Raw genomic sequence first — 26,122 nt, 5'->3', positions numbered from 1 at the left:
TCATGTAAATTTGAAAAACATACAATCTTATTTTTCCACCTACCATTATTCCTAAAATACCCTTTAATTATTAAATCAACCAAAACTCAAAAAATATTTGCACACAGCATGATCTCAAATTCATCAACAATGGCAATCACTAATGGCTCTCTGCAACAAACCCATCATCAACCAAACCCTACTTTTCAATATCTATTCTAAGCCATCGAACCCGTCTCAACCAAATCAAGAGCCAGTCGAGTCCCTCTGTTGCTCCTCACAGAGAACTACATCATGGAGAGAGGACACAAATACAAGGCATACGGAGAGCTTAGAGAATCAAAGCTGCAAAGGAAGCATGGACGGACCGTGCATATGGTCACCTAGGCTATAGCCCAGCACTACAAAAAAAAGGTTCATTATCGACCAAATTTTTCCGAGGGCTCCCAAATTCCTCAAGAAAAGTGTTTTTCGACGAAAAAATGTTGTCCGTTGGAAATATGTCATGGAACTGAATTTATTTCCGACAAAGGAACGACCCTCGAAAAAAGTCTCTATGGTCGTCGGAAATGTAATTTATTTGGCAGGAAAACTTGGCGCCAACTTTATTAACGACAAAAATTATGTTTGTCGGAAATAAGATGATTATTTTCGAGGGAATTCTCATCTCGTCGTCATTGTTTGACTATTTCAAGAAGAAATATGTCCGCTCGGTGATGCTGTTATATTTACGACCAAACACATCCTCATCGGTAATAGTTGTGCTTGTTTCTGAGGGCATATTCGCTTTTGTCGGAATAATATAACTATTTTCGAGGGCAACATAGGGTTGTCGGTAATAATATTTCTATTTTACAAGGGGAATTAGCAGCCGTCGAAAATTATTATCTTAAAAAATTTATAACAAATTAAATAAAAAATAAGAAAATACACCGAAAAAAGCTATGCATTCCTTACAACAAATCCTTCGATTTTAAAGGTCTAAAATCATGATTCTACATAATTGAGGGATCAAAGAAGCAAGCGTGTTAGCTTATCAAACGTTAATTAGCGTTTGGTGTGTTTACAAACTAATTAAAGTTTTTGTTGTCACTTTGAAATTTTATAAGTAAAAGTAATATTTTCAAAGCTTTAGGACGAAAAGAATGTCACTAGGAGTTCATATGAATTTTCAATGGATTTTTCAAATTTTTAATGTATTTATTATGATTTATAGGTGTGAAATCATATAAAATCCATATTAAACTGAATTGAGTGACAAGTCGCAACTTCTTACAGGTGCTTTTTCTGTTGGTGATGTGTGTCATCATACCACAGCTCCACACGTCATTTTTCTTACTTTTTTGTTGTTTATCTTAAAAAATTCATAACAGATTAAATAAAAATTTGAAAAATACAACGAACAAAGATACACACTCCTTATGACAAATCCTTTAATTTTAGAAGTCTAAAATTATGATTCCACATAATTGAGTTCAAAGTAATTGGATCAAAGAAGCAAGAGCATTAGGTTATCAAATATTAACTAGTGTTTGGTTTGCTTACAATCTAATTTGAGTTTTGGTTGTCATTTTGAATTTTTATAAGTAAAAATAATATTTTCCAAGCTTTAGGATGAGGAGAATGTCACTAGAACTTCGTAGGAATTTTTGGTGAATTTTTTGGATTTTTAATGTATTTATTATGATTTTTAGGAGTGAAATCATATAAAATTTACATTAAACCAAATTTATGGACACGTGGCAGCTTCTCACAGGCGCCACCTATCCTTTTTCTTCCTTTTTTATTTGTTGCCAATTTCTGCCCAATTTTGTTTTCCTATGGCGCTTTTTTTTTTCCACGAAAATTCTAATTTAGCGCTTTACTGTTACCCAAACCCTAAAATTCCCACACCCACTCTCAATCCGCCTCTCTCTCGCACTGTCTCCCTATGTCTCTCTGTCTCTGGTTCTATCTCTTTCGGCCTCTCTTCCTCTTCGCCGAAGATTAGCCAGCAATCTCAACACTCCCTCTCGTCATCTCTCTCTCTCTCTCTCTCTCTTAGTCTCTCTGTCTTTGATTCTATCTCTTTTTACCCAAACCCTCACTTCCTTTCTCTCATCTACAAACTCTCCAACTCTCACAAATATCTGAGTCCAACCCCAAAATAGCAAGGTTGTATATGCACCCTCCCTATCTTTCGTCTATCAATGAGCATGACTTGGAGAAGTGATTTTTTTTCCTTTCTATATATATCTGAATTTGGTTTTTTCTGAGTTTCAGGTTTCGATTTTTCCTTGATTTTGGTATAAATTCGTCCGTTTGAGTCTTGGAAAAAGGTAAATTAAATTTTGTAATTCAGTTCGCTGCTTCATTTGCTTTAATTTTGTTAATTGTTAATTGGTTTTTTTTTAATGTGTTGTTCTGTTTTTCATTTGAGAGACTCTTTCTATTGCTATAGGCCACAAAAGATGTCAAGAACAGGTACTGATAAATATTGTGTTGGTGAAAGAATGTTGGATTGTCAATAATTTTGGTTGTCCTAACTTTTTTTCGATGCCATTGTTTTCTTTAATTGAATACGAAAGATGAAGCTGTAGAACTCTAGTAGATAATGGTAAATTGGTGTATGAACGACTGACAAATGAAGCACGTGAGATAGTTGGGATATCTCTTTATAGGCTTTGTTTTATGATTTGAGTGCTGCTGTATTTTAGTTTTCATTTTGGCTGCTGTCATGTTATATTATAATGTTTAGCCCTGTTTTGCAGTCTTAGTTGATATGCTGGTTAGACTAGTAAACAACTTTTTTCTCTTTGTCAAAAGGTTTGCAAGGATCTCTCAATATGGGAGGATATATATTATTCTCTTTTCTTTTTATCTTACACAGTAGTGCACTTAAAAGACTTTTGTAGACTTGTCTCTCTTACACTAGCACATGTTCTCTTACACTAACAGTGTGTTTCTGGAATGCTATAATATTGTTGTTTTGTTGATCGATACAGGTTAGTGACATGAGGAGCACTCTGTGATTACCATGTTATTTCTTCAACGGTTCTTCTATTCTATGTGTACTCTTTTATTATTATTTAACTAGTTTTGTTGCCTCAGTTCTTTATTTGATCCATTTTGTCATGTTTTAGGTATGTTATTAAACTCTTAATCATTTTTTTAACCTCATAAAGATCAATTTGTGATTATCATGATTAAAATCTTGAGTTTAAGTTTGAAATAACATTGAAATAAGAAGCCACTTTCTGTTATGTGTAAAATTTTGTTCAATCACTTGTGTCTTTATTTCAGTTAAGGCATGTGTTATGTTTTTTGATTCCTCATAATATTTTTTTTCATCCAAAAGAATATTTATATGTTTTCAATTCAGGATCATAACTATTTGTATGTAGGTGTGCTTGAATCATGGGATAAGGTTTTGCATTTCTAGGAAGCCATATTTACATACAAGTCACAGGAAGACCTGAAAGCTGCATTCAAACACCTTATTCGGTTGGAAGTGGGCTTCGAGGACCATTGATATAGGATATATCTTAGGATTGTAATGAGTTTTTGGAATTTGTTACATTGGTCTTTTACTAATAATAATATATATTATTTTTCGTGCAACAATTTCTCATTGGAAATCTTTTATATATTTCTTTTACAAAATATTTGTACATTCCGACGACTTTTTACTCTTGATAATTGCTATAAATGTCGTCAGAAAAACATTTTTTTCGACGCACTTCCATGTTGGAAATGCACAATTCCGAGAAATTATATTCATCACAAATAATAATTTAGGGTCGGAAATATTATTTACGGCAAATAGTCATTGGTCGAAAATATATTGTCGCAAAACAAAAGATCTCGATAAATAATTATTTCCGACAGTTGCATAATTATTTGTGACCAGAGTTATGGTTGGAAATGAATTTGTATCATTGTTTTGAAAATGCATTTTCGACAGAAATTTAAGCAATATCGATGAAATATGGGCGTCGAAAATACATTATTTCCGACGGAGTGGTTGGAAAAAAACTATTTGCAACCAGCGTTTTTTCGACGACTTCCGACGACAATTTGCCGTCAAAAAAGGGTATTTTCGACTACAAAACACCTTTTCCGACCATAAATCACCCTCGCTAAAGGCATTCTTTTTTGTAGTGCAGGTGACTTTTTCTTTTTGAATCTAACATAGCATTCCCAACCCACCACATGCTTAGTGAAATGCTCCACTCCACTAAAGGTATGTAGAGGTCTAAACCTTAGATGCATTGTGTAGGAAAAGATGAGAACACATGCCACCTATTTGACTCTTAATTTAAAAGTTTTGTTTGTTTTATTTTTCTCAATAAAACAGTAGGTTTGGTAAGAGAGATATTTAATACACACGCAGAGATGGACCATGCATATGGCTAACCAGGGTTATAGCTGAGATGACTTTTTCTTTTTCAGCCTAACATAACATTCCCAGCCCAACACATGTTTGGTAAAATGCTCCACTCCACTAAAGGTTTGTAGAGGTCTAGACCTTAGATGCATTTTAGAGGAAAGAGATGAGAACACACACCACCTATTTGATTTTTAATTTAAAAGTTTTGTTTATTTTATTTTTTTTCAATGAAACAGTAAGTTTGCTAATAGGGATGTTTAATACACATGGTGTTGCTTTGATTAAATTTATGAAACTCAACCCAGCCAACCCTTTCGTTCTTATTAATTAATCTCCTTCTCACTACAAACCCAAGTTCCATAAAGCAATAGCTACACACCTTTTTCCAAGCTTCTAGCTTGTAATAAACTCCCTATTCTACTGTATTTTTTAGTTCTAACTAAATTACTTTATTTTAATATGCTAAAAAAAACTTTATTTAGCCAAATATTTTTGAACAAATATTCATGGATCGGCCATTGCATGCACTAATATTTTTAGTACGTTTGTACGTGTGGTAAATTTAGACCACTCCACTTTGAAGTCCTTGAAAGAAAGTATATGAGGCCAGAAGAGGCTGAAGAACTTGAGTTTATATTGAGCTCGTTGAAGAAACAAGTCAAATTTCACACCAATACCAAATCGCGTAAAGGGTTCTCTGCCTAGGCTCAGTCAGTGCCTGATTTTCTCCACTGTGTTGAGAAAGGAGAACCTGCAAGCCATCATCAAGGCTTCGCCGACGCTTGAGATGACCCGTTGGCGAAGTGTTGGTCAAAAGCGAATGCGGTTTTGTCGAATTCGAAAGGGAGTAAGTTGTCAACCACAAGGGAGAAGAGGTACAACAATGGCGTTGCTTTGATGGCAAGGAAGAGTTCTATGAGTATAGAGGAATTGAAGGGTTTGTTTTCTACTGCTGCGAATGAGGTTTCTATTTTTTCCTTATTTTTTCATAACTTTTGGGTTCATTCTTTATTTATTAGAGATGTTCCCAGCCCACCACATGCTTGGTGAAATGCTCCATTCCACAAAGGCCCCGTTTGTTGGAGCATTTTATATATTTATTAATAGGCATTATATAAATATTCTTTTTTAAAATAATTCAGGTTCAAAAGGTTAAATATTAAGGATATTTGATTGTATAAATACTTTTTTTGTTGGAGCATTTAGTCTTTTAAATGTTGTCCCTCCCCTGAAAAATTCATGGATCTGCCACTGCCTGTACAACCAAATGATAGCAGCACAATCTGCATAACCAATGACAAGGGAGAGATGACAGCGGCGCTGGCGTTGTTTAGACAGCCGCACGGGTTAAGTTCTCTGCAACAGGTTTCAATGGTGAAGCCGAGGATTGAGGGGAGAAGGCACATGGGTGCCTTGATCAATTTATTTTATTGGATTCCTCTCGTTGGAGTTGCAAAAATGGAAAGAAAAAAAAGTAGTTTATCTTTTGTTGCTCTGTGGAATACATGCGGGATGAGATGAGGGAGATATTTCTTGTTTTTTTTTTATATGTTCTTCATTAAGAGAAAGAAATTTCTGTTTTCTCCATGATGAGAGAAGAGAAGAAGGCAGAGCCACCCCCTCTGTGTTCTTCCTCTACCTCTGTTTTAATTAATTAATATTTTAGTATAAATTGACGATTTTAATCCTCAAATAAACGGCAATATTGATGGAGTGTAATGGTAAGACCAATTCGTCGGATAATAAAGAGTTTGTGGACCATTTGAACGAATAATTTTGTTAAGAGACCAACATGCAACTCGTGTATAAGTTTGAGTACTATTTGAGTAAATAACCCTAGATGGAGTTGGATTGAAGGAGATGTGTGGTTTACAGAGCTAGGATTTGAAGGTTTTTTTTTTTTGGGTCCTTGTTGGAGAATACCAAACAAGTTAAGCTGGAAAAAGTAAATGCTGCAATTGTGAATAATTATCTGTATGAGTTCCAACTTACAAGTTAAGTTGGAAAAAGTATATGCTGCAAAACTTTGCCTGGATTTCCAATATCTTTTACATCGCTTCGCATCTAGATTCCTACTTCTCACAATCTCAACCACAAAATTTCCAGATTTTTCATCTAGTCTCATTCAAAAGAAAAAGAAGAAGATCACAGGCTTAAAATTATTGGGAGATTCACTATTATATCCAATATAGGAGCCTAAATTATAAATAAATAAAAACCCTATATGAAATGGACTTTAGAAACAAACTCAAAGCCCATTGCTCATTTACAACATAACAAAAAAGTTTTTAACTTCTTTTGAATTACAAAACTGTAATTGATTTCTTAAAATAAACCAAACCTCAAAACCTCATAAAAAGGCCCAAAATACTCAATAGGGCGTCAAAGTAATTTAATAATCAAAATTAAATTAAATAAGGCAAGCTATCATTTTTTTGGGTTTTTTTGTTTGTTTTATTTATAGAAATTAAATGATGTAGGGTTTATTTATAGTTTTAGTACTAAGAATGGATATATGACTAAATATCTCAAAATTATATTGAAATTAAAAGCAAAAGCTAAAACATTAAAACCACAATCATTTTGAGAACAAAACTACCATGCTAGTTGTGTTTTTTCATTTTGATTTTGGTTGAAAATCATCAATAGATTAAGAAATATTTATTTAAAAACAAAATGTAGAAGGAAACTTGGCTAAATATTTATTTGGTCGATGTCTTGAAAAACACGGCAATAAGAATAGAACTGAAACATATTACGTTATTAACTTATTACAAGTTACGTTGTGGACATTAATAATGAACTATCTAGTTAGATCAATGTGCAACCTACGTCAATTACAACAAGGCTGTGCGTCACAACATGGGAACTATTCAATACACACGTTGTCGTTGAGACAGATAAACAAGATTATAAAATAAAACTAATTAATTAAGAATAATACAATCATATGGACCGCAACAGCGAATCAGAAAGACATAGAATCAATATGGAACAGTGCTTTTGACCAAACAAAAAAGTCAAAGGATGCGCGCGCTCTCTCTCGTTTCACCATTTATGGATTGGGACTGGTGCGAGTATAAGCAGACCCAATATTTTCTATATAAGGCTGAGAGCAGTAAGCCTACATACATATATCTCCCGTATATTAATACAAGAAACTCCAATTAAAGCATGGGAAACCAAACGGAAACGGAGGCGGCACCCGTGCCGAGAGTGGCGGTAGTGGTGTGCCTGATCAAAGGGAAAACGGTGCTGTTGGGACGGCGCCGTTCCTCCCTTGGCGACTCCACCTTTTCCCTCCCTGGTGGCCACCTCGAATTCGGTACTTAATTATATATAGAAAATTTCATGGGATTTTGCTTCTCTTTTCTTTTTCCTTTTTGTTCAAATTCCTAGTGAATTAATTTTGTGTTGTTGTGTTGGTTTAGGTGAGGGCTTTGAGGAGTGTGCAGCAAGAGAAGTGAAGGAGGAAACTGGTTTGGGGATTAAGAATATAGAGCTGATGACGGTAAGAAACAACGTGTTCCTAGACGAGGCCAAGCCATGCCAGTACGTGGGGATTTTCATGAGGGCAGTTTTGGCAGATGATGATCAAGTGCCCCAAAATGTGGAGCCAAACTTCTGTGACGGATGGGATTGGTACGAATGGGACGCTCTCCCTAAACCACTCTTTTGGCCTCTGGAGAATGCGATTATGGCCGGATTTAATCCTTTTCATACATGAAAAAAAAAAATATATACATAGCACGTATGTATGAATAAAAAATGAATGAAATAAACCGTTAACGTTTCTCTACCAATTAAGGAAAGCATGCAGTTTGATTGCAGAAACATTATTGGAGTTGGATTGGATATATAGGTTTGACTTGCTCCTCAATTATGGAAAGGATGTCTCGTGGTTTACGTACCCAAAAAGACAATATATGCTATAATATTAGCTTTGACTAGTTCTGCCTCCATTCATGTGACGAGAGCGAAGCAAATCATAATGCAATAATAATGCTATTGCTCCCGCAAATAGTCAAGTATTAATTATCTTTTGTTAGAGTGCTGCTATTTTCATCCAACTGTCCTATTTTCTCACTCATTTTATATTCAAAATTTTAAATACAAATTTATCCATTTGTAAAATAACTTTTAAGGACTTAAGGAAAAACCTCACCTCATAACTCACCTATTCTTTCTTTTTTTTTCCTTATTATTATCTTTTTTTTGGTCAAAGCACTGGAAAATTTCATTCAAAATGAATACAAAACTTGCAACAGCATGTGCTGCCATATTGCATCGATGCGGAGCAAACACAAACACCTCTAGTAATGAAACCAACTGTCCGATTGAGCTGAGAAACCAACTGTCCGATTGAACTGAGAAACCAATTGTCGAATGTAAAAATAATCCCTTCTATATTAGCATCACTTTCTACCTCCCCATTGAGCAGCATAATACATCTCTATTAAATAAAGAATGAACTCAAAAGTTAGGAAAAAAATAGAAACCTCATTCGCAGCAGTAGTGATCCAAAACTTCTAGATGATAGAAGAAACTTGCTTACCAAAACAGCTTGTGTATTACATTCAATAAACTTACGTATTTATGCAAGTTTCGCTTTCTAAAAATAACTGAACTAAAATAGCAAATGAAATTAAACTATAAAAGCTATGTGGCTTAACGCTCTTGCATACTTAAGCCATGCAAAGTTGGTGGCTTAAGACTAATTCTTTTCAGCCACCACTTATTCGTGTATTTTAAATAATTAAATAATATAATTGATTTATATTATACTATATTTATTATATGATCCTTCTGGATCAAGTAGAAGAGAATAAACCCTTCAATTCCTCCATACTCACATAACTCTTCCTCGCCATCAACCCAACGAAAGGTGTGTAGCTATTGCTTTATGGAATTTGGGTTTTTAGTGAGAAGGAAATTAAATAATAAGAACGAAAGGGTTGGCTGGGTTGGGTTCATAAATTTAATCAAAACGACACTGTGTGTATTAAATATCTGTTCACTCGTTTTGTGTTTGCTCATGTGTTGGAAGGGTAAAGTTCCCCATTGCTTTGTAGACCATTGACTGGTCAGCAAGTCAACTTTCTTTAGCGTGCGAGCGTGCCACTTCTAGCAATAAAAATCCTAACAGACTTCTTAAACATAGATAACTTGCGCCACAAGTTACTGATTTCTAAACAAGCGATTGTGAATTTGGGTGAGGAATATCTCCAAAGTAAGTTCTTTTCATGTCTCAGAATGGTGAAGACTTCATAATTTTTCACAATACAATGTTGATAGTTCTGGCCAGAATAGATAGTAGGAAAATGAAGCTGTTTTCAGGAACTGGCTTTTACAAAACTCTACAAGAAAAATCAACTCTAGAAAGACAAAAAGAATGCTGAATTTCGTTCTGCTCGATGAGCTTCGATCCAGCTGAATTGGGTATGCCTGTGTTGGATTGGATTGTTCCCAACTTCAACTGCTGAGCTCCAGCTGTAAATTGATACCAAAGTCGAGTTTTAATCTATTTCGAGCCTCTGGGAGGCTTTTTGAATGGGCAGAATTGCGGCTTCTTCAATCTAAAAGGGCGTAATGGTGGACTTGGATTACTGAGCTGGAACTACATTGTGGTACTTGTTCGCTTGATCAGGGATCTCCATAAATTTGTTGAGGTTTTCATATTTGTAAAACTCAAACTCTGTTTGTTTTGGTTTTTTGCTGAACCAAATTTGTAACGAGAGAAATCTCGCTTTGAATGACTTATTTCTCTTAAGTCCGATTGGAAGTTCTGATTTATAAGCTGGCTTCTTTTGGGGCTCGAATGAGTTTTTTGGTTACTTCAGTTTGTTTGAAGGTTTCTCAGAGATCAAGTGATCATTTTGAGTTTTTTTTGTCTTTGGTTGATTTTGTTTTTGGTTGTTTGATTGGTTGTCCTCTGCTCTGTTCACATTCTCTTACATTTATAGGAATGCTAGAATAATTCTAATCCTTTAAAAATGGGCGGCAGATTTTCTAAAAAGCAAGAACTTCCATTTTTTTAATGCAAAGAAAAAAAGGATTTTATCAATTCTGGCATATAAGCTCTTAATAGTTAGTTCCAATGGCAATCACTTCCCTGTATATTTTGAAAAGAAACCTAACCCTTCTTCTAATTTAACTGCCCTCTGTAAGAGCTCAAATATGTGATGGTTAGTTTTGATTTGACTATTTGAACAACTCTCTGCTTCTCACTTATCTCTTTGAGATTGTAGTTTGCTTATCTCTTGGAAGGATCACCTGTTCTGACGCATAATTGTATAAAAAGATTATAATCTTTTAGCCCCAGAGTTTCAGAGAAGTCGTTTGCAAATGACCTGCTTTCATTTAATTCCCAATCAACTCTTTTGTGATAGTGGAAATTGTTGACTTTTCTAAGTCAAGTAGTCACGTGGGTTCTGAGAATAGGCTTTCAAAAAGATCTTGCTGACTTTGCACTCTGGGTTTTGAGATCAGTGGTGAGCCAGAAGTCGGGCCCCATCCAATTTTCTTTCAATCTTTATTGATATGCCTCAGTGGTTGATTACATTTTAATCTTGACGTTTTTATAACTTTTCCATTTTTGTAAAAGTCATGGGCCTTCTGATTTGGTCTTCGGCTTTCTATTTTTGATCAAAGCCCAGTCCTCCGTCCTTTTCTGTTTTGTGAGCCTTTGTGAGAAGTGGGCTGGTGTGAATTCTTTTTAGGCCCAAACAATATCCCTCTTACTAAACTTATTGTTTCATTGAAAAAAAAACATTTGAATTAAAAATCAAATAGGTGGCTTGTGTTCTCATCTCTTTCCTACAAAATGTATCTAAGGTTTAGACCCCTACAAACCTTTAGTGGAGTGGAGCATTTTACCAAACATGTGTTGGGCTAGGAATGTTATGTTACGCTGAAAAAGAAAAAGTCATTTCGTTTATAGCCTAGGTTAGCCATATGCATGGTCCGTCTCTATGTGTGTATTAAATATATCTCTTACCAGACCTACTATTTTATTGAAAAAAAAAACCAAAATTTTAAATTAAGAGTCAAATAGGTGGCATGTGTTCTCATCTTTTTCCTGCACAATGCATCTAGTGGAGTGGAGCATTTCACTAAGCATGTGGTGGGCTGGGAATGTTATGTTAGGCTGAAAAAGAAAAAGTCACTTGGGCTATAGTCTAGGTTAGCCATTTGCACAGTTCGTCCATGGTTTGAACACATGAAAGAGAAGTCATAACAAACAATACAAGATATTTAATGTTTGAAGGTTTGTGAGTGACGACCAAACTCCGTAAGACCTAGAATAAAAGAGTTAATGAAAGTGCCAAATCATCATACTTAATAATATGATGTTATATTCGTAATGAAACGACCCGACACAAATTCCACTTTGAGATCCGGGCCGAATCTGCTTTAAAATCGACACCTAGTAACTATGGGTCGAATCGACCAAAATGCTCAAAACAGAACATAAACCCCGATTTCTAACTCGTGGCTGCGCCGATAACTGTAGGTTGCCTACGCACTTTACTTGAGGATCAAGCCACACGTAGTTCTTTCTCTGCTCTCGACACAGAATCGAATCGCATTTACGAAACCGCTCTAGGTTGACCATTCGGAGTATCCGACTCTTACGATCCACAATTACGATATGATCCGGAAATTTTAGATTAACATACTTGAAATTAACTACGATCTAACGGTTCAAACGTATTGAACCCGGAATCGCACGATGGCGAGACCCGCTCGGGTTCAAACGATATCCGAATTAAGATCCGCGAAATCCTACGCGCTCGTGAGGACTAGGAGATCATTTCAAGACTGACAGTCCCACCCTGCTGCCCACGCACCGCCACACGCTCTGGCAGCACGTGGTGCCTACATGATAACGCCTCGCCGGAAAATCTCAACATCTCGGCTCAAGACTCCTATCCTAGGTAAAACACCCTATTTGGAACCACTTTTGTTCTTGGACCTACCCCAAAAACTGGCCGGAAGTGGCCGGAACAGTGATCCGAAAACATGCTGAAACCTAGCTCTTAAATCGAGCTATCTACGCTGGAAATTTCTAAAATACTACCCAACCAGCAGCTAGAGCATGAAAAATAGCTAGAAATCCAGACCTCACGCGTCCGATTTGGTGGCCGGACGACGGAGAACGAAAGCTTGGAAGTTTTGTCAAATCGCCCCACCACCTGCGCGGTTGTTTCCGCGACTATGGCACGGATCGAGGTGGCGAAGGGCTGATGTTTGAAGAGGGAAGTTTGGTGGTTCGGTTGGCACTGGTCTTGCCTGACCGGAGGTCGGAGCCGAGAGAAAACAGCTCCCAAAGTCGGCTGGTCGTCCTCCGAAAACCAGAAAATCTGGGTTTATATAAACCGAAGATTGAAATATTTACGGTTATGCCGCTGAACTTCTTTTGATCGTAACTCTTCGTTAACTCCGATTTTAGTCCACTACATGTCTATGGACTCGTTTCGTCGCGCTCTATGCAACAGTACAACTGAAATCCCCAAATTCTTTCTCGGTCAAAAAGTTAACTTTTAAACTAATAAAATATTCTATGGGTATTTTAGTCTTTTTCTCAAATAAATTAATAATTAAATATTAATTTTGGGTTTGGGTTATTACACGTAAGGGGCTTGTAATTTAAATAATTAAGTATATTGTATGTGGAGTCTAGCTCAGTAAAAAGGGGTATTGACTTGCATATCAGAAGTCTCAGGTTCGAATCCCCACGACATCATAGTTGTGTGATTGTGTGAGAAATCCCCCTCCCCTGTAGTTTAGACTATCACTTGTACTTAAAAAAAATTGATTAAGTATATTTAGTGGTCAATATGTTTATAAGAGTTTATAATTCAAGTAGTTAAGAGCATTTCCTCCAATATCCAAAGTCATGTATTCCATTCCCCAATCTCCATGATATGTTGTATAAAAGAATTTATAAACTAGAAAAAAAAAAACATGTCTTGATCAAGTTCTAAATTAAATTCGATATAACTTGCTTTGCTAGGCAACTACACATGGCCGTATCTTCAGCTCAGTGCGTCGTGTGTGCAGCCCCTCTAAACAAGGCTAAAGGATGTTCTAGTATTTAATTATCTTGTGTCCACACCTAAACAACATATTAGAGCATCTCCAGGAGAGTCTCCAAATTTTAGCCAAAATTTAGCCAAATTCTAGCTAAAATAGCTAGAAAGCTATTATAGCAAACCATTTTAAAGGTGTTTCCTCCAGCACTGTTCTCTATTTTGGCTAATATGAAGTATTTTATTATTATTTTCTCTTTCTCTTTCTCATTCTTTCTCTTACAAATCAAATATATTTAAAAATAATAATAGAAACCCAACCCCACCAACCTCCCAAATGCCTTTATCTCTCTCTCCTCCTAGCCAAATTCTCGGTCCTTCTTGCTAGACGTAGAGAGCCAAAAGTTGGTTCTCCAAAATAAAGAGCCAAGAAGGGAGTCTGCTGGAGGAGGATTTTCGTTCTTTTTAGCCAAAGTAACTAGGGATGAGAGGATAGAGAATCTGTTGGAGATGCTTTTATTATTTGCAGGATTTCATGTCTGACGTCAGGTGCGAAGGCAATGGCATTATTATTGTTCCACGACTGCCTTGCATTATTGCATAAACTTTTGTTGAACCACATGTGTTTAATGGTTTCTAAATCCAACTCCAACTCTCTCTCTCTCTCTCTCTCTCTCTCTCTTTATATATATACATATAGGGAGCTTTCATTGAGGGATCCCTCAAATAATTATTTGGGGGACACCTTTATAGGGCCCCACTCCACATTGTATTCTATTAATCCAAACCGTCTATTTTTCATATAATCATTCAAAGACCATCTCTACAAAAAATACTTGAATCCAATATCATTTGACCACTTAATTGAGTTCTAGAAATTTTAGTACTTTCTTGAAGCATCGTTTTCATTGATTTTGTAGGACACAATTGGATGTTGAAACAGTTTCTGATTTGTCTAATTTTTGCAAGGATGATCTATGAATATAGACTTAAAAAAAATAGATGATTTGGATCGTTGAAAAAAAAATCATAAGGTTCCCTCAAATAAAATTATTTCAGGGATCACTCAATAGAAGAGGACTGTTATATATATATATATATATATATGCATATAATATATGGCAACTCCAACTTATATTTTGTTGCTTGCGGTGAGATGCTTTAATGATTTTTAATTTTTTTGATTTTTTTGCAAAGATGATCTATGAATGAAGCCTTGAAAAATAGATACAATTTGGATCGTTGAAAACAAATTCGTAGAACATTCTAAAGAGGATGTAAAAGTGGCTTTACACTCCCAAAAATACACCCCCCCTTCCCCCCACTATGGATGCTCTTACGTATTGAACTTTAGGGTATGAGAGGCTGGGCCAGGTAAGGATTAGGGTGGCTTGCAACTTGTGGGCTACGTAAAATTATTATTATTCTTTTATTTATTTATAATTTTTGTGAAATATGCTGGGGCTAATTGTGGGGAAATTAGGATACATAATAACAAAATGAGTGTTGTTATTTCCACCCATTGTTCTATTTTCTCACTCACTTTATCTTTCCACCCATCATGTAAATTTGAAAAACATACAATCTTATTTTTCCACCTACCATTATTCCTAAAATACCCTTTAATTATTAAATCAACCAAAACTCAAAAAATCTTTGCACACAGCATGATCTCAAATTCATCAACAATGGCAATCACTAATGGCTCTCTGCAACAAACCCATCATCAGCCAAACCCTACTTTTCAATATCTCTTCTAAGCCATCGAACCCGTCTCAACCAAATCAAGAGCCAGTCGAGTCCCTCTGTTGCTCATCACAGAGAACTACATCATGGAGAGAGGACACAAATACAAGGCATACGGAGAGCTTAGAGAATCAAAGCTGCAAAGGAAGCATGGACGGACCGTGCATATGGTCACCTAGGCTATAGCCCAGGTGACTTTTTCTTTTTGAATCTAACATAGCATTCCCAACCCACCACATGCTTAGTGAAATGCTCCACTCCACTAAAGGTATGTAGAGGTCTAAACCTTAGATGCATTGTGTAGGAAAAGATGAGAACACATGCCACCTATTTGACTCTTAATTTAAAAGTTTTGTTTGTTTTATTTTTCTCAATAAAACAGTAGGTTTGGTAAGAGAGATATTTAATACACACGCAGAGATGGACCATGCATATGGCTAACCAGGGTTATAGCTGAGATGACTTTTTCTTTTTCAGCCTAACATAACATTCCCAGCCCAACACATGTTTGGTAAAATGCTCCACTCCACTAAAGGTTTGTAGAGGTTTAGACCTTAGATGCATTTTAGAGGAAAGAGATGAGAACACACGCCACCTATTTGATTTTTAATTTAAAAGTTTTGTTTATTTTATTTTTTTTCAATGAAACAGTAAGTTTGCTAATAGGGATGTTTAATACACATGGTGTTGTTTTGATTAAATTTATGAAACTCAACCCAGCCAACCCTTTCGTTCTTATTAATTAATCTCTTTCTCACTACAAACCCAAGTTCCATAAAGCAATAGCTACACACCTTTTTCCAAGCTTCTAGCTTGTAATAAGCTCCCTATTCTACTCTATTTTTTAGTTCTAACTAAATTACTTTATTTTAATATGCTAAAAAAAACTTTATTTAGCCAAATATTTTTGAACAAATATTCATGGATCGGCCATTGCATGCACTAATATTTTTAGTACGTTTGTACGTGTGGTAAATTTAGACCACTCCACTTTGAAGTCCTTGAAAGAAAGTATATGAGGCCAGAAGAGGCTGAAGAACTTGAATTTATATTGAGCTCGTTGAAGAAACAAGTCAAATTTCACACCAATACCAAATCGCGTAAAGGGTTCTCTGCCTAGTGTCACGGATCGCACATAAGTGAGTGCTATCGTGATTCTGAAGTCGACAGTGCAGTGGGGCACGTCGACGAGGATGTCGACACTATCAGTGAGGGAGAATGTCACGGGTCGCACATAGACAAGTGCTACCGTGACTCCGTTGGAACATCTATGCGCTTAAGAGGAAGTCTAAGTGTGGAAAAGGGTAGAGCTTAAGAGCTAGAATGGTTGGTGTTGGCCGGGTTGCACTTGTGAAGGGTGTTCTTGGGCCGGAAGTGTGCAGCGAGGACGCTGGGCCCCAAGGGTGGATTGTAAGACCCGTGTCTTGGGGAAACAAGAACGGTGAGCAATCCCACATCGCTCGGGGAGGGAAAGGTGAAGTGCTTAAATGTATGGGCACTTCTCTTCCTAGCACGAGGCCTTTTGGGAGCTCAGCGGAGTTCTTAGGAACCCGAAGTTAAGCGAGTTGGGCGCTAGAGCAATCCCAGGATGGGTGACCCACTGGGAAGTTGCTCGTGAGCTCCTAAAAACAAAACCGTGAGGGCAGAGAGGGGGCCCAAAGCGGACAATATCATGCTAGAGTCGGGTCGTGACAAGTGGTATCAGAGCGAAAGCTCTAATGATTCGAAGAAGGATGTCAAAGAGCCGATCAATTCAGATGGTGGCTTCTGCTCAAATGATTCGCACCTTTGATACAAACAGTGAAGCTCTGATCCCAGGACAAATGGTGTTAGGGTTGATCGATTCAGATGGTGGTTTCTGTGTGAGGGATTCGTACCTAGAAGAGATTGGTGATGGAGAAACTTTGATAGCAAGGTAGCAGGTCATTGCCTGTGATGGGTAGTGGACTTGCGAAGTTGGATGAAGAACCCAACGTCACTGTGGATGATTGTTGGAATCAGGTTGTGTGACGGTTAATGGAAACCCGTCTTGATGCTAGATCCTATGGAAGGGTGAAGGTATTCAAAAAGATTGCCTCGAAGTTCTGAGTAGACATCAAGCAGGATGACTCTAAGATGTGGGATGATGGTTGGTTTTGTTGCTCGGTTGCCTAGTTTTCTAATCCGTGCACCAAGCGCCCGAAAGTTGGGTAGGCAGGGGTTCTAACTTGTGACGAAGTGATGTTGCTTGTTCAGTTTAGGATGTGGGGAGGATGGGAGCGCGAGTTTGACGAGAGTGTTAAAGACTAGCACTCGAACCATGACATACCATTGATGGTTGTGGTAAACTTTGTTGGCAACAAGTGTTGAGCAGACAGTGCGAGACCCTTGTTCAAGGAAGATTTGTGAGGTGGAAGATCGAAAGGGGCTGTCTTGAAGGAAGTAAGTTCTTGTGAACTAGGCTTCATTGAGGGAGTAAGTCAAGGACTAAGCTTTAAAGAAGAAGTCGCTCAAGTGGTTGCTCTTGCAACTGTGGAGAACGTAGGGGTGATGCATAATGTTTGACACATGGTTGCGAGCTAATATTCGGAATGGGAGTGTTCCAAAGGTGGATCCCAGAGTCTTTCTTGTGAGGATGGTGCCTAAGGACATAGTACGTCTGCACTTTGTGGGAGGCCGAAGATGGAGTAACTTGAGGGAAAATGTCTTACTTGTTCCCTTGGGGATGCTACGGAAGTATGTTCTACCAAGTTCAAGTTTGGGCGTTGGTTAGGTGGTTCTACTCGTAGTAGGGATGACATTGAACCTTGGTAAGTTGCAAAGGCCTAAAGTGTTGCAGAGCTTTACTTCGGAGGTATGTTGACGTGAGGGTGCGTCGACGAGATAAGTGGGGGAGACCCACGAAGTTCATTGAGGATGATGGCAGCGGAACTTGGTGAGAGTGCCGAAGATTGGCAATACTCAAACCATCGCATGCCATAAGCGGTTGTGTTGAAGTTGGTTGGTGATGAGTGTTGAACGGATGGTGCAAGACCTTTGTTCGGGGAAAGGTTGTGGGGAGCTCAAGACCAAAATGGTGCAGTCTTTGAAGGGAGTAAGTCGCTGACGGCTAGGCTCCATTGGGGAGTAAGTCGCTGACGGGCTAGGCTTTAATGAATGAGTCACTTAAGTGGTTGCTCTTACAATTGTTGAGAACAGGTGGGTGAGGCACAATGGTTGACACAAGGTTACTAACTGATTTTCGGAACGAGGGAGTGTTCCAAAAAGGTAGATCCCAAGTCTCACTTGTGGGCATGGTTTCTATGACATGGAGTCATCACTGATGTGATACAATGTTGGAGTAACTTGGGTGTTGATACTTACTTGTTCCGTGGGATGCTATAAAAGTGGTTCTGCCGAGTTCGAGTTTGGGCGTTGGTAGTCAGGTAGTTTTACTCGTAGTAGGGATGATGTCTAACCTTGGTGAATTGTGATGGCCTAAGTGTGGTGGAACTTTGCTGTGGAGGCACCTTGAGGTGAAGGTGTGCCAACGAGATAGGAAGGGGAGAACCTCGAATGCCTTGAAGTATGGCAGTGTAGGAGCACAAACAAATGGAGGTGCCGTGGAGGACACACGGTTGGCTTTCGAGTCACGCCTGGGTGGGGTGCACCTCTTTAATGTGGAAAATGTGGAAGTACTTGACCAACGAGCGAAGTGGTTGTTCAATGGTTGAGTGCGACAAGAGACAGAGGTCTCGGCCCAAGAAGAGGGAAAGGAATACAACTTTGAAAGATAAGTTAAGAAGGGTTAAGGCAGTGGTGCTTTGTGGTCCTTGGAGCGAAGAGAAGAGGATATTCCTATATGGTGTTGTTATGCAACAATGCAGTGGGCATGTCGACGAGGACGTCGCATTATCAGTGGGGAGAATGTCACGGATCGCACATAAGTGAGTGCTATCGTGATTCGAAGTCGGCAGATGGGAGCACGCGTCGACGAGGCGCCGACATTATCAGTGGGGGAGAATGTCACGGGTCGCACATAGACAAGTGCTACCGTGACTCCGTTGGAACATCTATGCGCTTAAGAGGAAGTCTAAGTGTGGAAAAGGCTAGAGCTTAAGAGCTAGAATGGTTGGTGTTGGCCGGGTTGCACTTGTGAAGGGTATTTTGGGTATTTCTGAAGGTTACGGGAGGACCCTGAAGGAACCAAGAATACCGAAATGTTCGTGATGTCGAGACGCAGGATCATGACGGTTCGCCATTCGGAGTTCGTATGAGGGAGTTATGCCCAATTATGACTCCTCGTGCATAGGTGATATTCCTTCCTAGCAGAAGGCTAAATGCATAAAATGCTATATAGGGGGTGACATGGTGTCATACTCTCCACCACCCCTGGTGCTTACACCCTTGTGGTACTAAGCGAGCATCCTTATGACATTGGAGATAGTCATAAGGGCGGACATACGATTATTGAAGGATAATCTGTGTCTCCAGAAAGGAATTCGAGGGCGATCGTAACACTCTGGGCGTTCAGTATTGCGCATCGTGGCAAAGAGTGAGGTCAACGTATGGCATTCGCTATGCCATTGGCTAGCGAGGCATTTGACAATACTCAATGGACTTGGCTTGGGTTGGCCTTGTCCAAGACGGAAGGAAGATATTCGGATGCCGGTACGCATGGGTGCGACCCCATGCAATGCATAGAGGGTTATGTGGGACATTCGAATACATATGTCGCCAAGGCTTGGGCGACATGCAAGTATGACAGCTTGCGTGTATAGCTTGAGGATGTGGGCTATCGTGGATGCTAAAGGAATGACCGACGAGTGTGGGTAAACCGATGGTGTGTTGGATCGCTATGTCTTGACTTGGACATGAGCGAGCCATGAGTGAAGCATGCGACGTGGTCGATGATTGGACGTGTCTTATGCAACGCTTGATGTATGGGCGTCGAGGGTTCGTTGCCGGATGCAGAGTGATTGTATTGTCACATGGTAGTGTGACTCGTTGTCTAGGGGAAGACGACACTGGAAGGGGAACCTCTCGCGGAGTTGTGAGAGTCATGTATATCATGAAGTGGGAGAAGGCCGATTGGGATCGAAGGATCCTAGGCCGCACGGGTGTGCTTTGAGTGGCGAAATTTGTGTTTCGCTTCCGCCCGCGCCGCCGCTCGCTCATCCGTGACACTAGGCTCGATCGTGCCTGATTTTCTCCATTGTGTTGAGAAAGGAGAACGCAAGCCATTATTAAAGCTTTCATCGACGCTGAGATGACCCCGTTGGAGAAGTGTTGGTCAAAAGTGAATGCGGTTTTGTCGACTTCGAAAGGGAGTAAGTTGTCAACCACAAGGGAGAAGAGGTACAACAATGGCGTTGCTTTGATGGCAAGGAAGAGTTATGTGAGTATAGAGGAATTGAAGGGTTTGTTTTCTACTGCTGCGAATGAGGTTTCTATTTTTTCCATATTTTTTCATAACTTTTGGGGTTCATTCTTTATTTATTAGAGATGTTCCCAGCCCACCACATGCTTGGTGAAATGCTCCATTCCACAAAGGCCCCGTTTGGTTCATGGGAAAGAAGACTTAGGGATGAGAAATCAATTGTTTTCTCATGTTTGATAAGTCTATGCATGGGAAATCGTTGCCTAGCCTATGGGAAAGTAAAGGGGAAAGTGAAGTCATCCTCCCAACTTGGGTTTTGTTTTCCCTCATCATGAAAAAGTTTGGGAAAATGAGCCAATATTAAATAAATATTTTTCATGACCATTTTGTCCCCCATTAACAATTTAGAATTACAATATATCAATAAATGCATTCTTTTTTTTATTTGATTTAATATGAGTATAATAGAAAATTTATACAAACTTTGTTTTCCATTCCTACTCAAAACAAACATCGGGAAGGAAATAAAGTGATATCTCCCAGTTACTTTCATAACATTACCAAATATGGGAAATGAATCTTATATTTCCCATTCCTTGGGAAATGACATAGGAAATGATTTCCACTCAAATTCGTTCCGTGAACCAAACGGGACCTAATTTGTTCATAGCAAAAAGCCTTTTACCGTCAGAAATACCCTTTTTCAACGGCAAAACTCCGTCGAAAGTCTTCGCTAAATGCTGGTTGTAAATACTTCTTTTCCGACCATTCCGTCGGAAAGAATGTATTTTCGACACCTAGATTTCGTCAATATTGCTTATATTTCTATCGGAAATAAATTTTCTAAACAGCCATACAAATTCACTTCCAACCATAAATGTGGTCGAAAATACTTGCGCACTTGTCAGAAATAATTTTTGATCGAGATTTTTTGTTTTTGCCATGCTATTTTTTCGACCAATGACTATTTGTTGAAAATAGTATTTCTGACCCTCAATTACTATTTGTGATTAATATAATTAATTGGAATTGTGGTTTCTCGACATGGAAGTTTGTCGAAAATGTTTTTCCAACTACATTTATTTGCATTAAACGTACAAAAATTTGGTCCAAAACTATAAATAACATTTCAATTGAGAAATTGTTGTTCGAAAAATAGTATATATTATCATTAATAAAAGACAAATGTAATAAATTGCATATATTCATTACAATCCTAAGCTATGTCCTATATCACTAGTCCCAAAGCCTACTTCCAATCAAACATTAAAGAGTTCGAAAGCATGCTTCATAGCTTCCTTGGAATCATCACTAATGATGTGCTGTTGCTGCTTCCCATTAACAATAACATTGTTAATCCTACCAAAACAAGAACAGAGCTGGTTTTGTTACCAAAACAAACTTTTAGTCAATGTGTTAAATCAAATATATCAAGGAAGAAAACAATACATGACAGAGTAATGAAATAACAAAAAAATAGATACAAACTCAAGGCGACTAAAACCTGAGAGTAATTATTAGATTCATATTGAACTGAAACATATCGTAAAATTACTGATTACCACATACCATTTTTCACCACTAATAAGTCTCTCAACTTGCAGTCTTCCTAAATGCCCCAATAGCATTTAATTTTATCAATAACTATGATATTCATGAAGATCTTGTCCTAAAGTTAAGCAGGTTTTTGGCCAAAAAAAGCAATCCCAAACGGGGCCTAAGTCTCTCAACTTGCAGTCTTCCTAAATGCCCCAATAACATTTAATTTTATCAATAACTATGATATTCATGAAGATCTTGCCCTCTGGGGAATTCCAACAGAAACACATTGAGAACATGCAAACTCCAACTCAGACAAAACTAAAAACTCCACTGAGATTAAACTAAGATTATAAACATAAGAACTCCAATGTCAGGTCTCAAGTAAACCTGTAAAGATGTTACATAAGCAAACTAATAGGAAGGTTCTTCGTTTCTCACATTTAAAAACTAAAGCATTTCAGTGGTTTCTAAGAATAAAAAAGACTTTCAAAGACGAAATGGTTGTCACAGGTCAAAGTGCAAGGAAATAAAAGAGGCTAACCAGCAGTGAGTAAAGTTGGTGACAAATTAGAAAGAAGAGTGATTTCATTTTGAGTTGGGATTTACTTACTCTGAGAGTATAGTCAGTAATGAGACTGCTCTCAACTCCTACCATTGAAGTAGCCCTTAAAAAAATAATAAAATAATAAAATAATAAAATAACCAGAAATTCAGATATATAAGCTTAAAAATCAATGCATTGAAGGCGGGGTTTAGTGAAATCGCATAAATATATACCTTCATGAAAAGGTCTACTTCTGGCTCTGAAAATATCCCAGCCTCCTTTTCTCTTCTAGCAAGCCCACAAAGTTCTATAGCCCATGCATAACTTTCATTAAAATGCTACCAAATTCATTTCCAAAGTTACATATAAATGAAGAGAGTTACTTTGATAATGGATTATGATATGATTTGTTTTGTTTGGCTGCAGTTACTAACCATATCGCGTCCCAACCCCTTGGTACCTTGCCGAAAAGTCTAGAGTTTCTTTGACTGTCAATTCTCCCATATGAACATCATTTTGGATAATATATGCAGATGTCTTTTGTGGCACAAATTCATTTAGCCTATATCCATTATAAGTGATTTATCCTCTAACCTGTTCCACAGATCTCATGTCTAATTAAAGACTCATATTGAAAAATTGTTTGAAATTTTTTTTATATTATAGTATAACAGGTCAAGCTAATGATAAATAAATTGGTTCAAAGCACACGGTGAAGCTGAGGACCGACCCAAGTTCCATAAATCAATAGCTACACACCTTTTCCAAGCTTCTAACTTGTAATAAGCTCCCTATTCTATTGTATTTTTAGTTATAACTAAATTACTTTATTTTAATATGCTAATAAAATACTTTATTTAGCCTAATATTTTCGAATAAATATTCATGGATCGGCCATTGCACGCACTTATATTTTTAGTAGGTTTGTACGTAAGGTAATTTAGCCCACCTCAGTTTAAAATCCTGGGTCCGTCCCTGGTGCAAACCTTTTACTTTTCTCACTTCTAGCCCTCGAAGGATTTAGAAGTTTAATAAATAAAATGAACAAAATAGTACAAAGGAAGAAAACTGTAAAGGGAGCAATCCCAATAGCATTACGGTGAACATAAGCAAAACTTTTCAGAATGACATGAGCTAGCAAAAAAATAAAACTATCCTGAGAGAATCATTCCCCAAAAAGAATAATGTTACTTCTTCTTTTTTTTTTTCCATTATTCAAAATTATACATATATATAAGTATACATTTGTTTTTGTTTTTTGTTTTTTTTGTTTTTTTTTAATATGGCTCTGGGCTGGAGTTGCCAGATGTCATCCTAAGGCTTGGAACTTATATCTGGAGAGCTTGTAGTCGGGGATTCCCATTATTGTTTCCTCATTCATTCATGCTAATCTTATTTAATTCCCTTTCTCACAACTAAACTCCAATAATTAGACTCTAACGATATGATGAGATGCCCGGATTAGTACTCAAAACTTAAAAAGTCATAGAATAATGTTACATTTAAACAAATTAGTGGTTTTTTAAGGTAACTATCATTGTCAACATCTAATAGAAAACTCCGCTTTTGGCGGGTTCCCATTTCACATGTACATTTTGTTTATACTATATCCATATGTTCACTAAAAATATAACCAACGTGACTCATTAATCATATGCAACTAGTCCACTTCACACGCCAAAAACACGTTAAAATACAAATACAACGGATAGGGACAAATAAATATGAAATAAATATGCGACAGCAGTGCAAAAAAAATCAGTCATGAGATGGCATAAAAACGGCATCGATGAACAAAGCTTTGACCAGAAAAGGCCCAAGGATCGGGAATGACTACCCAGTCCAAGACTATCTATAAAAGGCGAGGCAGTCAAGCCACATTCAGTACACAAAAAACACGAAGGAAATAAAGCAAAAAACTCAAAGGAAATTAATTGAGCATGGAAAACCAAACGGAGGCAGCAGCGGCGCCGACAGTGGCGGTAGGGGTTTGCCTGTTGAAAGGGGAAAAGGTGTTGTTGGGACGACGCCGTTGCTCTCTTGGCTACTCCACCTTTTCCCTGCCTGGTGGCCACCTCGAGCTCGGTACGTAATTATATACACAAATACAGGGGTTAATTCTCGTCTTCCTAATCCCAAGTCATTAACTAATTGGTGTTTGCGTAGGTGAAAACTGAAATGGTCATCATATGGACCCTAAATTATATTACTTTTGTGTTTATGTAGGTGAGAGCTTCGAGGAGTGTGCAGCAAGAGAATTGAAGGAAGAAACTGGTTTAGACATTGACAAGAAGAGGATGGAGTTTCTGACAGCTACAACAAACAAGCTGCTCCTAGAGGGAGGCAAGCCATGCCAGTACGCCTCCGTTTGCATGAGAGCGGTGATGGAACATGGAGATGGAGAGCCCCAAAATGTGGAGCCAGAACTGTGTGATGGTTGGGATTGGTTGAGTGGGACAACCTCCCCAAACCACTCTTTCGTCCTCTGCACAATGCGGTGCGGGCAGGATTTAATCATTTTCGTGCATAAAGAGCAAGAGGACGAAAAGGACTCCAACTATATAATTAATTGGGGCTCTTAGATATAGTTGGTAAAATTGGTATAGGTAGAGGACCCCAACTATATTTTCATGTTTCCATCATTCCAGCCTCCAGGTAGAAAACACGTTGGTAATTCATGCTTCTGGGATATAGGTATATAGATCATATGCAGTTATAGGTAAATAGAGCATCCACATATTTGTTTTATTTGTTTATTAACAAAAAGGCAAAAAAGACACCAAAGCCAATTGAAAATTAGAAAGATAAAGTTGATAACAAAGTGTTTCATTTTCAACAAAATACCTATGTCTCTGTTACAGGTAAATTGACCTGCTGGTGGCAAGCAATTGGTTACCTATAAGGGAGGTACTAAACCCTAATGTAACTATCATATAGGCAAAAATAATCCCATTAAAACAAAATGTACCTATCACATAGGCGAATGTGTAAACAGACAAAGAGAACATAAACATGCTAAACAGTACAAAAAATGTGCCTTGTAATGGCCAAATGAAATCACGAAAACACTTCTTACCTAATTTATATTTTAGGGCAAATTTGGAACCACAACATAAATAAAAAAATTAAAAATATAAAATATAAATGTCAGAAATTGAAAAAAGGTAACTAATCTTATGTTGCACAAAAGTCAAAGGACTTGGATTACTAATAATAAGTGTGTTGATTGCACTCAAATTCTATCATAACAATTGAACTTATACCGAATTATTTATAATTAATTCCATGTGTTGCATGCATATGCATTTTCACAACTTTTCACAATGAAAATGCCAATGCTTATCAAAAAAAATTCCAGTGCAGATGCAAGATCCTCCAATTTTTCATGTATTGGAAAAATTACTATAATTACAATGGTAAGCTAGGATGGCAAAAGCTAGAATGACCATGAGTAAATCGATTCATGCACATCAACCAAGTTAAATTAGGGAGTTCTCTCATACACTTAACCACATAAGAACACGAGAAAATATTGATGATGTTCGACATGCTTCATGTCCTGTATGTGATAT

General features: G+C 37.6%; 1 protein-coding gene, 1 long non-coding RNA gene and 1 pseudogene across 3 annotated transcripts; all 3 read left to right on the top strand.

The window, feature by feature from the left end:
- Positions 1-1,826: 1,826 nt before the first annotated feature.
- On the top strand, positions 1,827-3,582 carry LOC148919772 (uncharacterized). Its single transcript, XR_016123693.1, has 2 exons — positions 1,827-2,133; positions 2,242-3,582. It is a non-coding gene; the product is annotated as an uncharacterized LOC148919772 (long non-coding RNA).
- Positions 3,583-7,375: 3,793 nt separating this feature from the next.
- Positions 7,376-8,160, top strand: LOC148919771 (geranyl diphosphate phosphohydrolase-like). The gene is made up of 2 exons (XM_089046595.1): positions 7,376-7,673; positions 7,780-8,160. Exons 1-2 carry the CDS (start codon positions 7,523-7,525, stop codon positions 8,073-8,075), a joined length of 447 nt encoding a protein of 148 aa, XP_088902721.1. The 5' UTR covers positions 7,376-7,522; the 3' UTR covers positions 8,076-8,160.
- Positions 8,161-24,389: 16,229 nt separating this feature from the next.
- Positions 24,390-25,649, top strand: LOC103341414 (geranyl diphosphate phosphohydrolase-like; annotated as a pseudogene). The gene is made up of 2 exons (XR_016124339.1): positions 24,390-24,635; positions 24,777-25,649. The product of XR_016124339.1 is annotated as a geranyl diphosphate phosphohydrolase-like (transcript).
- The last annotated feature ends 473 nt before the right edge of the window (positions 25,650-26,122 follow it).

Source organism: Prunus mume, linkage group LG2, assembly GCF_029339155.1.
Source record: "Prunus mume cultivar Tortuosa linkage group LG2, ASM2933915v1, whole genome shotgun sequence".
Classification (NCBI taxonomy): Eukaryota; Viridiplantae; Streptophyta; class Magnoliopsida; order Rosales; family Rosaceae; genus Prunus; species Prunus mume.
This window is presented reverse-complemented; position numbering and strand designations above follow the sequence as displayed.

What these genes read in the sequence shown, in the direction of transcription:
- LOC148919771 (XM_089046595.1), top strand. Translation starts at nt 7,523, where the DNA reads ATGGGAAACCAAACGGAAACGGAGGCGGCACCCGTGCCGAGAGTGGCG. An exon ending in TGGTGGCCACCTCGAATTCG is followed by an intron (nt 7,674 to 7,779) that starts GTACTTAATTAT and finishes GTGTTGGTTTAG; the next exon opens with GTGAGGGCTTTGAGGAGTGT.